The sequence below is a fragment of the Lynx rufus genome, unplaced genomic scaffold, assembly GCF_022079265.1.
Source record: "Lynx rufus isolate CCGP_SWC_20201006 ecotype Redwood Valley unplaced genomic scaffold, mLynRuf1.p SCAF_19, whole genome shotgun sequence".
Classification (NCBI taxonomy): Eukaryota; Metazoa; Chordata; class Mammalia; order Carnivora; family Felidae; genus Lynx; species Lynx rufus.
Genome location: NW_025814833.1, coordinates 28672091 through 28687200, shown reverse-complemented (window position 1 = coordinate 28687200; position 15110 = coordinate 28672091). Strand labels below are relative to the sequence as shown.

The 15110-nt window shown below is 44.5% G+C and overlaps 1 protein-coding gene across 4 annotated transcripts in view; it reads right to left on the bottom strand.

Annotated features, from left to right (window-relative positions):
* Nucleotides 1-15110, bottom strand: part of SLC9A6 (solute carrier family 9 member A6) — a 53006-nt gene that overhangs the window by 16297 nt on the left and 21599 nt on the right. For all 4 annotated transcript variants that reach the window (XM_047082002.1, XM_047082004.1, XM_047082001.1 and 1 more), the window contains 5 exons: nucleotides 13546-13651; nucleotides 13153-13241; nucleotides 10206-10319; nucleotides 4975-5086; nucleotides 3913-4066 (listed from right to left, as the gene is read on the bottom strand). In XM_047082002.1, the coding sequence (XP_046937958.1) occupies nucleotides 3913-4066; nucleotides 4975-5086; nucleotides 10206-10319; nucleotides 13153-13241; nucleotides 13546-13651 (575 nt within the window). The remainder of the gene's footprint in view (nucleotides 1-3912; nucleotides 4067-4974; nucleotides 5087-10205; nucleotides 10320-13152; nucleotides 13242-13545; nucleotides 13652-15110) is intronic.

Here is a 15110-nt window from a genome sequence, read left to right as displayed (position 1 = left end):
CCTGTTTGCTGGGAACTCAGCCATCGCAACTGATTTACATATTATCTATGGCTGCTTTCACGCTAGGGCTGAGTAGTGGAGACAGAGACCATATGGGCTGTAAAGCCTAGAATATTTACTATCTGGCCCTTTACAGGACACGTTTGCCAACTCCTGCCCCTGTAGGGTCTTGCCCACCTCATTTCCTACCTACCCATCAATCACTATTTCCAGCTATGTGGGCTTTTTTCCTGTTCATTATACAGGCAAAGTTTGTCCTGCCTCAGGGCCTTTGCACTTGCTTTCCCCACTGCCTGGACCACTCTTCTTCCCGCTACTGTTTAACTCTCAATGTCCTGTCATTCAGGTAGACTGAGCTCAAATGGAACCTGAGAGACCTTAGCTTACCTCTGTGTATAAAGTTCACTCTATCCCCAGTCATTATCACAGTACTGTGTTTGCCGTCACAGTATTTAATACCATCTAAATTGTTTTCTTCATTTATTCATTTACTAGCTTATTGTCTGTCTTTTCCCGCTGAAGTATAGATTCCATGAGACCAGGGACCTTTTCTATCTTATTGCTACCACTATATCCCTCCCTCCAGAGCAGGGTCTTTTAACCTTTGCATTACTGATATTTCAGCCCAGATGACTGTTTGTTGTGGGGTGCTGCTCTGTGCACTACCAGACATTAAGGGGTATCCTTAGCCTCTGCCGACGAGATGCCAGGAGCAGCCTCCTCTCTTGGGATTGTGACAATCGAAAATGTCTCTAGACATTGCCAAATGCCTTCCCTCCCCCCACCCGAGAACCACTAAGAGTCTAAAACAGTGCCTGGCACATGGTTGGTATCCATTGGTATTAATCAAATGAATGAATAAAAGGTACATTTGAAATGTTGTGCTGGGAGCTTTACAGACATTAGCTCACTGAATCCTTACAACAACCCTGGAGGAGGCAGGTACCATCACACACACGTTACAAATGAGGAAACAGAGGCTCACAAAGGTTAAAGAACTTGCCCAAGATCATAGAATTGGCGAATGAAGGAGCAAGAACCCAGAGTCAGATCTAAGCCTGCATGAATCTTAAACTTTAAAGACTTATCAGCATCCTCAAAATTGCACTAGAAACATTTCAGGGGAGGGAAAAGAAACGTAAAATCCAGCCTCTGCTCACAAAGAGGTCATAAGACCCCAAAACAACAATAAAAAGAACTAATCTAAGACTGTAAGGCCATGCATATAATTAAGTGCCAAACTATGCTACGGGCCAGGCAAGATGGGCCAAGGCACTTGCAGAGCTGGTGAGATTGATTCAACTCTAGGAGAAGGGTGTTTTTCTTGGAGGGGGGTTAAGCATGGGTAATTTTGTGTGGATGTCAGTCAGGAAAGAGAACTGAGACTCTACTGGACAGCATTATTTTTCATAAATTATCTTATATTTAATTTTGTTCTTCTCAGTAGAATAAGGAAAAATCTTCACCTACAAGCTCTTAAGAAAGGAGTTTAATCCTTCTGAAATTTAACACCCTCATTTCTCAATGCAGCCCAGTCCACGAGAAAGGTGAGACTGGAGGCTTCTCTGTCTGCTACTTCATTCTCTGTATGACCTTGAACAGCTTAGAAACTTCTAAAGCCGCTATTTCCTCACTTGCAAAATGGAGGTATTGTGATAAGATAAATATGTGAAATGCACTTAGCACAATGCCCGGCACATAGCCGGTGCTCAACAAATGCCAGGGCTTCCCTGAAGTCATGATCAGAATTACAAGAACATTATTTTCGATTATATGCCATAATAGCACAGAAATGGGAAGAAAGGAGTTTGAATAGTAAAGAGAAATAAAGACAAAAATAACAACATTCAAAGTGTGATTCAGGGCTGGCTGGTCTTTAGAATGTTTAAGAGAAAGGCATAAGAACATGAAAAGATGCTCAACGTCGCTCCTCATCAGGGAAATACAAATCAAAACCACACTGAGATATCACCTCACACCAGTCACAGTGGCCAAAATGAACAAATCAGGAGACTATAGATGCTGGCGAGGATGTGGAGAAACGGGAACCCTCTTGCCCTGTTGGTGGGAATGCAAACTGGTGCAGGCGCTCTGGAAAACAGTGTGGAGGTTCCTCAAAAAATTAAAAATAGACCTACCCTAGGACCCAGCAGTAGCACTGCTAGGAATTTACCCAAGGGATACAGGAGTGCTGAGGCACAGGGGCACCTGTACCCCAATGTTTAGAGCAGCACTTTCAACAACAGCCAAATTATGGAAAGAGCCTAAATGTCCATCAACTGACGAATGGATAAAGAAGTTGTGGTTTACATACACAATGGAATACTACGTGGCAATGAGAAAGAATGAAATCTGGCCTTTTGTAGCAACGTGGATGGAACTGGAGAGTGTGATGCTGAGTGAAATAAGTCAGTCAGAGAAAGACAGATACCATATGTTTTCACTCTTATGTGGATCTTGAGAAACTTAACAGAAGACCATGGGGGAGGGGAAGGAAAAAAAAAAGGTTAGAGAGGGAGGGAGCCAAACCATAAGAGACTCTTAAAAACTGAGAATAGGGGCGCCTGGGTGGCTCAGTCAGTTAAGCGTCCGACTTCGGCTCAGGTCATGATCTCACGGTCTGTGAGTTGGAGCCCTGTCAGGCTCTGTGCTGACAGCTCAGAGCCTGGAGCCGGTTTCAGATTCTGTGTCTCCCTCTGTCTCTGACCTTCCCCCGTTCATGCTCTGTATCTGTCTCAAAAATAAATAAATGATAAAAAAAATTTTTTTAAAAAAGCCTGAGAATAAACAGGGTTGATGGTGGGGGCGGGGGAGGGGAAAGTGGGTGATGGGCATTGAGGAGGGCACCTGTTGGGATGAGCACTGGGTGTTGTATGGAAACCAATTTGACAATAAATTTCATATTAAAAAAATAACATAGAATAAAATAAAAAAGAGAAAGGCATAATAGAATGAAAAACAGGGAGAAGAGATTTTATAAAATGTGAAGTGCTGTTTTCTCTAATGAACCCTACATGTTCTAGAGGCTCAGTAGAGGGTCTATGAAGTTTCAGCCAAACACAGAACTAAAATCTACAAAAGCTTTAGCAACACAGGCTGCTGTATCCATGGAAACAATGCAGAACTCTTGAGATACAGGGAGCTTTCCAACTGAATACATTAATGAGTATGCATTTAACACTTCACAATCTTGGCCTTGGGTTGTCAGGTTAGCAACAGTGGTGATCATAAAGTTGAGAAAGAAAGATAATGTCTAGGACTGATTAGGGTTGGGACAAACTGGACTGTCTCACAGGCTGCAGATAAGAAGAAACAGTTTTGATTTGATCGGGTGATATGGGTCAAAAGCCTTAAATATATGCATATCCTTTGATTAAGCAACTCCACTCCTAGGAATGGATCCTGAGGAAATGATCAAACAAATGCATATTGGTGTATGCGTTCATGAACGTTCACACTGTTAATGGTAATACTAATAGCAAACCCTCAAATGTTAATGCTACTAGAAAAATCTTAGAAACAATGCAAAAGTCCAAAGACAGGGATTTGTTTAAATAGCTCATGATGTATGCAGCCATTAAATTATGATGTAAATATATTTACTGACATAAATGTCCATGCTAGATTACAGTTAAAAATCACTTTACAAGAATCCCTGTAGCGTTGCCCCTTTTTTGTTAAAAAATATATATACATAATGCACAGCAAGAGATCTTGGAAGGACATCCCTCGAAGTGTGAACAACTTTCTTTTGCCCATTTCCCATTTTCTCTGTACTACGTTGTATACTTTTTTAAAGGAAAGAAATAAAACCTCATACATTCGTCAAAGCTTCGAATTTTCTCCTAATTAAAAGAAAAAACCCCCCGAATGATCATTTAACTGCAAATGAGGTCCCCAGGCGCTACCTACCTTATATGCAAGCACGACAGCATGGCAGTTGTGCCGCCGCCAAATACCCATACAGTAAAAAACACAATCAGAAGCGTGGTGCTGAACATCATCTGGCGTGCGTAAGTTGCAGTATCCCGAATGGCCAAAGCAAATGCCATTGCGCCGCGGAGGCCTAGAAGGGAACGGAAGAGGTCTTTTCCTTCGATAACTCATTACCAACGCGAGCTTCATAAATTCAGAGAAATAAAGCACATTCTGAGAACTCAGAAGCACGTGAACAACTACATGAACATACGAAGCATACACAGATAAAGAGAATTAGTAGATGATACTGACATGCCCTGACCTTTTACTAATAGTTAACATTTTATTTTTAAGTTCACATATACTAAAATCTACTCTTTTCTGGTGTACAGTCCCATGCGCTTTGATGAGGCATCAAAGTGTGTGGCCACGACCACGACTAAGACACAGAACAGTGTCGTCGCCCTCACCAACCCCCTCCCCGAATTCCTTGGGGCCACACGGTTTTAGCCCAACCTCTCTGTCACCCTGCCAAACCCCTGCCAACCCCCGAGCTATTTCTCCATCACTACGCTTTTGTCTTTTTTGAGAATGTAACCTTTTGAGACTGGCTTCTTCCACGCTGCACGATGCCCTGAGGGTTCGTCCATGTTGTGCTTATCCACGGTTTGGTGTTTCAGTGCCGCGGAGCACTCCGTGGCCTCATGGACATCCTACAGTTTGCCTATTCATTCACCCACTGGGCTATTTCCAGATTTTGGCAATTGTGAATACAGCTGTCGTAAATACATAACAGGTTTTTGTGTGAAAATACATTAATCTTCATCTTCTCCACTACATGTGCTGTATTTCTGAACCAGCAATTTGAAACCAGAAAAACACTCTCACAGAAGGGAATCGGACACTATAAAAAGAATTTTCTATTGGAGGTTGCGACTTCCACATTTCAGGGAGTCTCATCTTACTAGCACATCATTTCCATTTAAAATCAAGTTGGCATATGTGTGGTGAGTGGCTTCTTGGGAGTAGGCTAAGAGAGGGAAAGTTACAACTTACCAGCAAACATCATCATGTGCTGAAAATTTGATCCAATCTTACTTCTTCTACCCAAATTAAGTAAGAGGGACAAGGGGTAAATATTAGCAGCTCTTCCCAAGAAAATAGCAACCTAAAATTAACAGGTTAAGGCAAATTTCTTTTTTACCATTAATGCTATTTAGACTACACATTCAAGATGGTGAAAGACCATCTTCAGAAGTTCGGTCTCCAATGGTGGGAGCCAGGCTTCTCACTATTGGAATCGGAGTTCACAGATCAGTCAAGAGGAGGCGGCCAGGATGATGCATGTGATAACGGATTAGAGTTGGAGACATCAGTATGAACTTACGTTTAGCTTAACAGACATATGTATTTATAGATATACGCACACATAGCAGCTAGCATATACATACATATTTCCTCCCTGTGTCAGCTGAGAGGGCCTAGAAGCCAGGATACCTCAATGGCACTGAATACACTACAGCCCAGATCCTGATATCTAATACCATTCCCCAATAAGAGGAGCCAGGGATCCTTGGAAAAATGGCTGATTCAAGGCTAGGGCAGAAAATATACAAGAAGAGTCTGAAGCACCTTCCCTAGGAAGTAAGGAAGTGTTCAAGGGGTGCCTGGGTGGCTCAGTCGGTTAAGCATCCGACTCTTGATCTCAGCTCAGGGCTTGATCTCAGGGTTGTGAGTTCAAGCCCTGTGTTGGGCTCCACGCTGAGTGTGAAGCCTACTTAAAACAAAAAACAAAAAACAAAACTTCGGGGCCCCTGGGTGGCTCAGTCGGTTAAGCATCCGACTCTTGGTTTCAGCTCAGGTCAGGATCTCATGGTTTGTGGGTTCGAGCCCTGCACTGTGCTCTATGCTGACAGTTCAGAGCTTGCTTGGGATTCTCTTCTCTCCCTCTCTCTCTGCCCCTCTCCTGCTCATGTGCTGTCTCTCAAACTAAATAAACTTAAAAAAATTCAAAACACATAACGATGGTGGTAAGGGGACAAAGGGACAAAGTACCCACTGAAAGAGTTCCACATGGCCAAAGCAGGAACAGTTTGGGCAACAAAATTTTAGAAAGTAGTAATGTATCATGACCCAAAGTAGAAAATAAATATCATTGAGTCCATCCTGATATAAATGACAAGAAAACAATAAATGGAGGGGGACAGATAAATACCCCATGGAAAGAACTCCTTGAGGAGATGGACTCCATCTAAGCGGTACGATATACAAAGGGGGAAAATGAGTAACTTTACAGTGGAGTGGCCTGACCAACACTATCTCAATCAAGTGATTAAGGCTGACACCAACATTATTAACATGCCTGCAAGTATGTACCTTTGATACAACGCGAGGAGAAGGGCACCTTACCTCTGTGACTTCCTCCCAAAGAATGCACAACCCCAGGCTAATCACGGGGCAGATGTCAGACAAATTCTGGTTGGGACACGCCCTGCAAAACATTTTACCGGTAGCCCCTCAAAACTATCAAGGATCATCAAAAACAAGTTTGCAAAACCATCACGGTCGACCAGAACTTAACAAAGCATGACAACTAAATGAAATGTGGCATCGTGGATGGGATTTTGGACGAGGAAAAGGCCGTGAGGGAAAAATTCTGAGAGCCTGAATAAAGTATGAGCTTCAGGTGATGATAATGTGTCAATATTGGTTCACGAACTGTGACAAGTGCACCATGCTAATGTGAGATGTTAATAACAGGGGAACCTGGGCATGGGGTATATGAGAGCTTTCTGTATTATGCTCACAATTTTTCTGTAAATCTAAAACTACTCTAGAGTACAAAGACCATTAAAAATAGCGATTCCGTGGGGTGCCTGGGTGGCTCAGTCAGTTAAGCATCTGACTCCAGGTTTTGGCTCAGGTCATGAGCTCATGGTTTCATGGGTTTGAGCCTGCTTAGGATTCTCTCTCTCCCTATCTGCCTCTCCCCCACTTGTGCAGTGTCTGTCTGTCTGTCTGTCTGTCTCTCTCTCTCTCAAAAATAAATAAATAAACTTAAAAAATAAAAAATAGTGATTCCTTGAAAAAAGAAAACACAAAATAACATGTGGGCCAACATGGCAGTGACTGCTAGTTTTATCCCCAATATCTATCTTTCCCTTCCTCTCTAGGAGGAGACACTCCTCACTTCCGCCTCCAATTTTCATGTGTGTACACGGGCACCTAGATAAAGAATGTAATTCCCAGCCTCTCTTGTAGGTAAGTGTAACCCAATGGATGTTAAAGTGGAAATGATGTGTACCTATCCTGGGTCACGTCCTTAAAAAGAATCGGCAGACACAGGGCTGAGCCACCTTGGCCCCTAAGAGAAAGGGCAATTCCCCAAGGATGGTTGCAAGGAGGCTGCGTGGGTCCCTGATGACTTTGTGAGGTAGAGCTGCCACACCAGTTCAGACTTTTACATGAGAAAGAAAGAAACTTCTACCTTGCTTCAACCTGGGTTAATTTGGGTCACTGTCACATAAAACCAAACCTACATCCGAACTAATATAGCCAGCAAGAGGACAACTCTCTCCCGGTAAAAGTCAATGTTCATGGTAGGCGTTTGTACCGAGGAACCGGAATTCCTAACAGACTCAGAAACCTATGGAGAATATTTAGCCTCGTTTCTGGAGAAGTATAGTGGATCAAGCCACTTGACTGCTCAAAAAATTCTCAAAGACTGGCAGGATAGGAAGTTATACTGGTCTCATGGGAGTCTTCCAGCTAGGGTTCTTCTCTTATTTATAGGGTTTTCTCTTTTTTTGCCTGAAGTTCGTTCCCAGAAAACGAAAACACTCCAGAATGGCATTTCAGTAAGACCTCACTTTCACAGACATGCTGCTTAAAGTCTTAATTTAAAAGATGTTTCTGCTAATCTCTGTTTTTTTAAAATTTTTTTTAATGTTTATTTATTTTTGAGACAGAGAGAGACAGAGCATGAATGGGGGAGGGGCAGAGAGGGAGACACAGAACCTGAAGCGGGCTCCAGGCTCTGAGCTGTCAGCACAGAGCCCGACGCGGGGCTCGAACTCACGGACCGTGAGATCATGACCTGAGCCGAAGTCAGACGCTTAACCGATTGAGCCACCTAGGCGCCCCTCTGCTAATCTCTTTGGCAGAAACTTCATTCTGAAGTTTTTAAAACTATTTCTTTTGGAAACCACTAATGCAAACATCTCACCCCCAACCACACTCTCTGCTTCCATGTTTGTTTATCTATCCCACTCGGATGGTTCCCCCACCTCCCTGGGACCTCCCACGCAAAGAGTTCTCAACTCTTCCCTCAAACAACCAGTCCAGCCCTCTCTCCTCTTTACTTCCATTCTCAGCCACATCTTATTAACACTCTTCCCGGGGCGCCCGGGTGGCTCAGCTGGTTAAGTGTCTCGACTCTTGATTCCGGCACAGGTCATGATCTCACAGTTTGTGAGATCGAGCCCTGAGTCGGGCTACATGCCGACAGCACGGAGCCTGCTTGGGATTCTCTCTCTCCCTCTCCCCCACTCACGCTCTCTTTCTCTCTCAAAATAAAAAAAAAAAATAAGCTTAAGAAAAAGAAATTAAAAAATAACACTCTTCCCTATACCCTGGATTCATCTGCCCCTCTCTGGGATTTCACTGTAGTCACTGGACTAGACCCCAAGCCTGCAAGGACCCATCTCAGTCTTCTTCATGCTGCCGGCCAAGTACTCCAGGACACAATAGTACAACAGGGCAGACTGATTCCACTGTCAGTTACCTATTCCTCAAACCCAGATGGGTCCTTAATACCGCTCAGCAATCCCACAGCATTTCTTTGGTCAATTCACTGGCTCACTCGCTCCCCCACTCTCTATAACTAGTTCCAAATCTCCTCCAAACTCCTATTACCTGTGGAAGACAGCCTCCAAGATGGCTCCCAATGATCCCTGCCTCCTAGTACTCGCCCCTCTGTGTAGTCCCTGCTCACACTGTATCAGCGTCCATCTGTGTGACCAATAGGTGGAAGGGATGATGGTCACTTCCTAGGTTAGGTTATAAAAGACACTCTGGCTTCCATCTTGACGCTCTCCCTCTGGGGGAAGCTATGTTGTGAGCTGTCCCATGGAGAAGTCCCTGGAGAAAAACTTAGGCCTCCAGCTAACAGCCATGTGAGTGAGCCTGGGGAGGATCCCCCACCCTCGGTCAAGTCCTGAGAGAGTGCAGTTCCAGCCCAGAGCGAGACAGTAACCTCGCAAGAGATCTTTGTGCCAGAACCCAGCTAGGCTGTTCCCGGATTCCTGACCCTCGGAAACTGTGTGAGGTAATACATATTTGTTGTTTTAAGCTGCTAAATTTTAGGCTAATTTGTTCTACAACAGAAAACTGATAGGCCACCTGCTCCTACCTCCTTCTCAGCAGGTGCTTCCACCTCCTACTCCACAGATAAAAATAGAAGCCAGCAGACAGGAATGCCATCTTACTTGTGTACGGCAGCCATCTTTACACGCCCTGTCCTCCCCTGGGACAACGGTGGAGCTGTGCCTCCTCCCTCTGGAGGCCAACCCCTCTCCACATGTGTTAGATTCCATTTTCACCTGCTTTCTCCCGAGGCTGGCACTCGCTTTCATGGACTCAGCTTTTCCATTTCGACTGCTTTTTAAAGACAGGGACAGGGGCGCCTGGGTGGCGCAGTCGGTTAAGCGTCCGACTTCAGCCAGGTCACGATCTCGCGGTCCGTGAGTTCGAGCCCCGCGTCGGGCTCTGGGCTGATGGCTCAGAGCCTGGAGCCTGTTTCCGATTCTGTGTCTCCCTCTCTCTCTGCCCCTCCCCCGTTCATGCTTTGTCTCTCTCTGTCTCAAAAATAAATAAACGTTGAAAAAAAAAATTTAAAGACAGGGACAGAGACTAAGACAGAAGAAAGCAGCCTCCGTTGGCCTTTCACCCTCCTGCGACCACTGCCTTAGGGAGCAGAGCGCAAACTCTTCCTCAGGACCCACTCTTTCTCTCTCTCCTTCAATGACAGAGGACACTTGTATTCTGGGGGACTGGCGGGATGGGCGGGGACTTCCTTCTGTCATTTTGACCTGTGTTATCTGTGCACTCAACAACAACGAAGAGAGAATGGAATACAGAATAGGAACAAGAGTCGAAATCCTTATTCGTTTTACTCAGAGGAAAATTTCATATATTTAAATGTATTCTTATCAACCACCCCTCCAGAAAACAAGCGCAAGCCTCAAGTGAAAACAAGTTTTCAAAATAGAACACATAACAAAGGATACAAATGCACCTACTACAAATGTCGGGTTAAAGACATGGTTCTGGAAGGTGAACAGTGTCAGTCCCATGTAGGAGAAGATGAAATTCTCTGCCAAGAAATTGAGAAGCTCAAACAACTGAAACGAAATTTTAAAAGGTTAGTCCAGTAAGTGCATTAAGTTACGTCATTTGAAAACATGACTATCACTAAGATAATGAAGCAGACCCTTCCCCTAGGTAAAGCCCACGTACATCCCCAAAATATGTGCTTCAGAGGGGAGCAAACGTAGACACGACATTTCTGGTCCCACGGAGAAAGCCAGAAATGTCGCCTCGGCACGTCCCTCCATTGGCTTCCTTTGCCCAATCCCCATGTTCAGTCATTCTCCTCTTCCTTCTCCAAACCTTGTGAAGTGTTCTCTGGGGATGTTCCTTGCCATCCCTGCCACTGCCTTAGTCTGTCTTTCTGGCTTTCATCACTGCCCGCCCCTACTGCTGCAAAGGGCCCCTGACTGTGTCCCTGACACCCCCATCCTGCACCCTCACCCAGGGGGTCTCCCTCAGCATGGCAGTTTGAAGACCCTTCCCTCTTTTAGGCTGGAATATCTAGTTCAAATTCTCTTCTCTTGGCATTGAACGCTTCATGACAAGTCTTGTATCACCTCCTCGTGTGATTTCACTTTTGACGTGGGTCTTAGCCCTCATTTAGGGAGCAGGGGCTTACGCGTTATAGCCACATGCTCTGTCCCCTCCCCTGCTGCCTGCCCACCCCCACCACTTCACGCCACTGCCTGTCAAGTGTTACTGACACGATAGGGATTCAAGATTTGCCGACTGAATGAATTCCAGGCCCTCTGTAATCCACATCCCTCGGTCCATCAGAGTTATCTACCACTGCTCTTGAACGTGAGCCCTCTGGCCCACTAAACAGGGTAGTGGTTAAGTAACAACATGGGCCCGGGGGTCAAAATGCCTTGGCTCGAATCCTGCTTTTCCCACTAGCTGGCTGTGTAGCTCCGGGCAAGTTAACCTTTCTAAACCGGAGTTGCCTCATTCTTGAAAAATGGGAATTAAAAATGGAAATAAGTAAGTATGTATTTAATTTCCTTTAAATGACTTAATATACTATTATTATTAGTTACTCATTTGCTTAATTACCAAGCTAAACTTTTTTAGTTTAATAGCTGAGACAGTTTTTATCATGCGCCTGGTACTATGCTTGCGACTTTTACAAGCATTATCTTGTTTTAATCTCACAACTCCGTGAGCTAGGTATTATGATTATCCTCGTTTTAAAGATAATAAAACTGAAGCACAGAGAAGTTATGTAACTTGCCCCTGTCACACAGCCAGCAAGTACTGGAACCAGGATTTGGAACAACACAGAATCTCTGTTTTAATCCACAACACCAAGGGTTGGCAAACTTTTCCTGGGAAGGACCAAAGAGAAAGTAAATATTTGAGGCTTTGCAGGCCACACGGTCCCTGTCACAGTCACTCAATTCTGCCAATGAAGCACAAAAGCAGCCACGGACTACATGTTTAAACAAAAAAAAAGGGTGTGGCAGTGTGCCAAGAAAACTACTAGTGGACACCGAAATCTGGATTCCATATAATTTTCATGTGTCACAAAATCTTCTTCTTTCGATCTGTTTCCAACCACTGGAGAAATGTAAACATCATCCTCAGCTCACAGACCTTACAGGCAGGTCTGGTCATTGACTGCCAACCCCCGGGGCCACACTTCGCTGCTTCCATTCGCTAACGTTACCTACTTTCTGTTTCTACCTTTGCTGGTATTATTTCCCTGTGGGTTTTTTTTTTCTTATGCTTATGCTTTTTCTAGGCTTTTCTGAATCCTTCCTATCTTTCTAGGTGTACCATTTCTTCTCTGATAGTTTTCCCGCCTCTTCAGGCCTCAAACCCTCTCTCCACTTCTCTGACCTCTTGTAGGACATATCATCTGAAACACAGAATCTAGAAGTTCTATTAATCTGGGATTTTTTTTACTGCTATACAAGCTTCATATCACCAATAAGACTGGAAACTCCTGCCTTGTTGTTTCTGAATTCCCCACCTCATCGTCTAGAAAAAAATGCCAAATACCCCAGCTGATTTTCTTCTCTACACTTAATGAAGTGAATGAATTTGTAAAAGGGATCTGTAGCCCCAGTGTATATGCTTGGGGAAGAAAAGTCTAATCTCTTGAGGAGTTAGAAAAAAGCACAGGTTCATATGCTACATTTCTGGCTCCAGAAGAAAGAAAAAAAGAATTAGGGCATTTGCTCCTGCTTTATCAGAGGAGTCCTTTCCCGGGTAATCTCACTGTGTTCTAATCATTTGGGAAAACGGAAAGCTTCGATTTCTCGATATAACCATAATCGGGCATGTTTCTATTCCAGACATTACATATTGTTCATCCACTCGTTCCATACGCTTCGTAAGACTAGAAAACCCTACGTCTATTTCCTTTAGAACTCCCTTCAGGTACCCTGCACAACTGATCATTCAGTACCATGGGAAACCCAAGCACTGGTGTAGCTGACGTTCCTGGAAACACAGCGGCTGTGAAGTGCCTGAAAGGAAGTCGATCTTCTCTTCTCTGGGGCACCCGGCAGCAGACCCAGTCGGATCAGAAATGAACCTTATTTCTATCACCCGGAGGTACTTCTAGTCAGACCTGAACGAACTTCCAAAACGTTCCTCTTAGGAAAACAAGGAAAGGAAGCTAATTGATCGCTGGAGCCACGATACTAATGGCCCCTCGCTTTTCTGCTGAACTATCTCTACCCTAAGAGCTGCCACCCTTCAACCCCCATCGATTTCCAGAGTCAAAGTGAGAGAAGCTGAAATGAATAGGCATTGTTTGGAACCAACTAAAGATGATTTTTCAGTAACAAAAAAAAAAAAAAAGACTTCTGTTTCGCTGCAAGGAGGAAAAGTTTATTCACAAACTAAAGTTTGTCTTACCTGTTTAGTTCTATGCTGAGACTCTGTGGACAGATTATTGTACGTGTAATGGGCCTGTGTGATGCCGCAGAACAACACTGCAACCACGCCTATAAAGACAACAAGTTCCAAGTTCACATCAAAGGAGAATTCCCGACTTTCAGAGTGAGGCTTTTACTTCACAGAAGATCATATGCTCAGTGTTGGAATTTCCAGTTGTCACTTACTTTGTTAAGAGGAACCACTTCCGTTAAAAATCTTTTCTTTTTATACCATGAAGTAACTGCGTAAATCCCAACCCTAACGAGTTTGTTCCAATACTAGAAGCTCTGCCCACAGGTAGAAAAAAAAAAAAAATGACTGCTAAAGTCACTCCCTGTGAACGTTTACAATGAAAAGGGGCAAGGACCCTACCTGTGAAACCCCACGCTTCAGCCAAGAGGAAAGTACTCCAGGACATCAAGAAGAACAAGCCTGTCTCCAACAAATGGAACTCCCGTAATTTGGTGAACTTTGTCACGTAAGACCGTCAAGGTTGATAACAAGATCTCGTGATACAGAAGCGCGACTAGAAAAAGAAAAAGTCGAAGCAAGGCAACCACGCAAGAAGGGTTCTCCGGTCTAACACAAAAGTCACAGAATAAGGAGGCACCAAAGCGAAGGAACTCTTAAAATGAGCGTCATACTGAGGAGTCAGCAGTCTTTGCTTCCGTGAGGAAGCCGCAGTTTTGTCAATCCGATCGTTTTATGGGTATCGCATGCCTTGCCGGAAACCACATCATAAAGGACAGGCAGAGACGGGAGTGACAGAGCAGACACACAACATGCCAGCTCTGATTATAAATCTGCAACCCGAAGCAAGACAGCTTCCGTAATTATAGCGATTTACATTCGCTCAGTACATGGCATTTCCATGAGATCTCATGTTCATTTGATCCCCCAGCACCTCTGTGATGCAGAGTAGTCCATGATGAAGCAACTGAGGCACGTCACCCATGTACACTAATCTCAAAAGTATTTTGTTAGTCAAGGGGAGAAGGGCCTGTGTAGGCCTGTGACAAATCTCAGACTGGAGTCTACATTCGCTTCAACAACTGTGTACCACAACAAAAAGATGCCTAACAAGATATACTCCCTACCCTCAAGGAGATCGTTAATGGGGCAGTGATACGATCTGTCCTGGCTCCTCCTTCAGAACATCTTACTGTCTCTTTGTGCCTCAGTTCACCTGTAAAAAGCCGTAAGACGAGTCCCTTCCAGCACAAAGCTGAAGTAGAGCAAACTTACAGATCCTTGAAAAAAGTTTTTTGTTTTTTTTTTTTAAGATTTTATTTTTGGGGCGCCTGGGCGGCTCAGTCGATCGAGCATCCGACTGTGGCTCAGGTCACGATCTCACGGTTCGTGAGTTTGAGCCCCGCGTCGGGCTCTGTGCCGACAGCTCGGGACCTGGAGCCCACTTCGGATTCTGTGTCTCCCTCTCTCTCTGCTTCTCCCCTGCTCACACTCTGTCTCTCTCTCAAAAGTAAATAAAGATTTAAAAATTTTTTAAAAAGATTTTACTTTTAAGTAGCCTCTACACCCAACGTGGGGCTTGAACTCACAACCCTGAGATCAAGAGTCACACGCTCTACTGACTGAGTCAGCCCGGTGCCCCAAAGAGTATTTGTTTTATATAAAAATATCTTACGGTTCTCGAACTGGAAGCTCTTTAGAGGTCATCTAGTCCCACTCATCTTCCCTGCTGTCCCCACCTGCCACCTTCCTACACTAAAGGTCCACAGGCGAAATGTCGGTGCTCCTATACAGGAAGCACCAGGAAGGCAGAGGCCACATTTGTCTTGTCCATCTTTGACGCCCAGAGCGTAGCATCTGGCATGCAGGAGGCACTCAGGAAGTGTTTTTTGAATGAACATAAGAATGGCTTGCCCAACATTTCCAGTAGCAGACTGGTGGCAATGCCAAAGACTCTGGAACAGAAG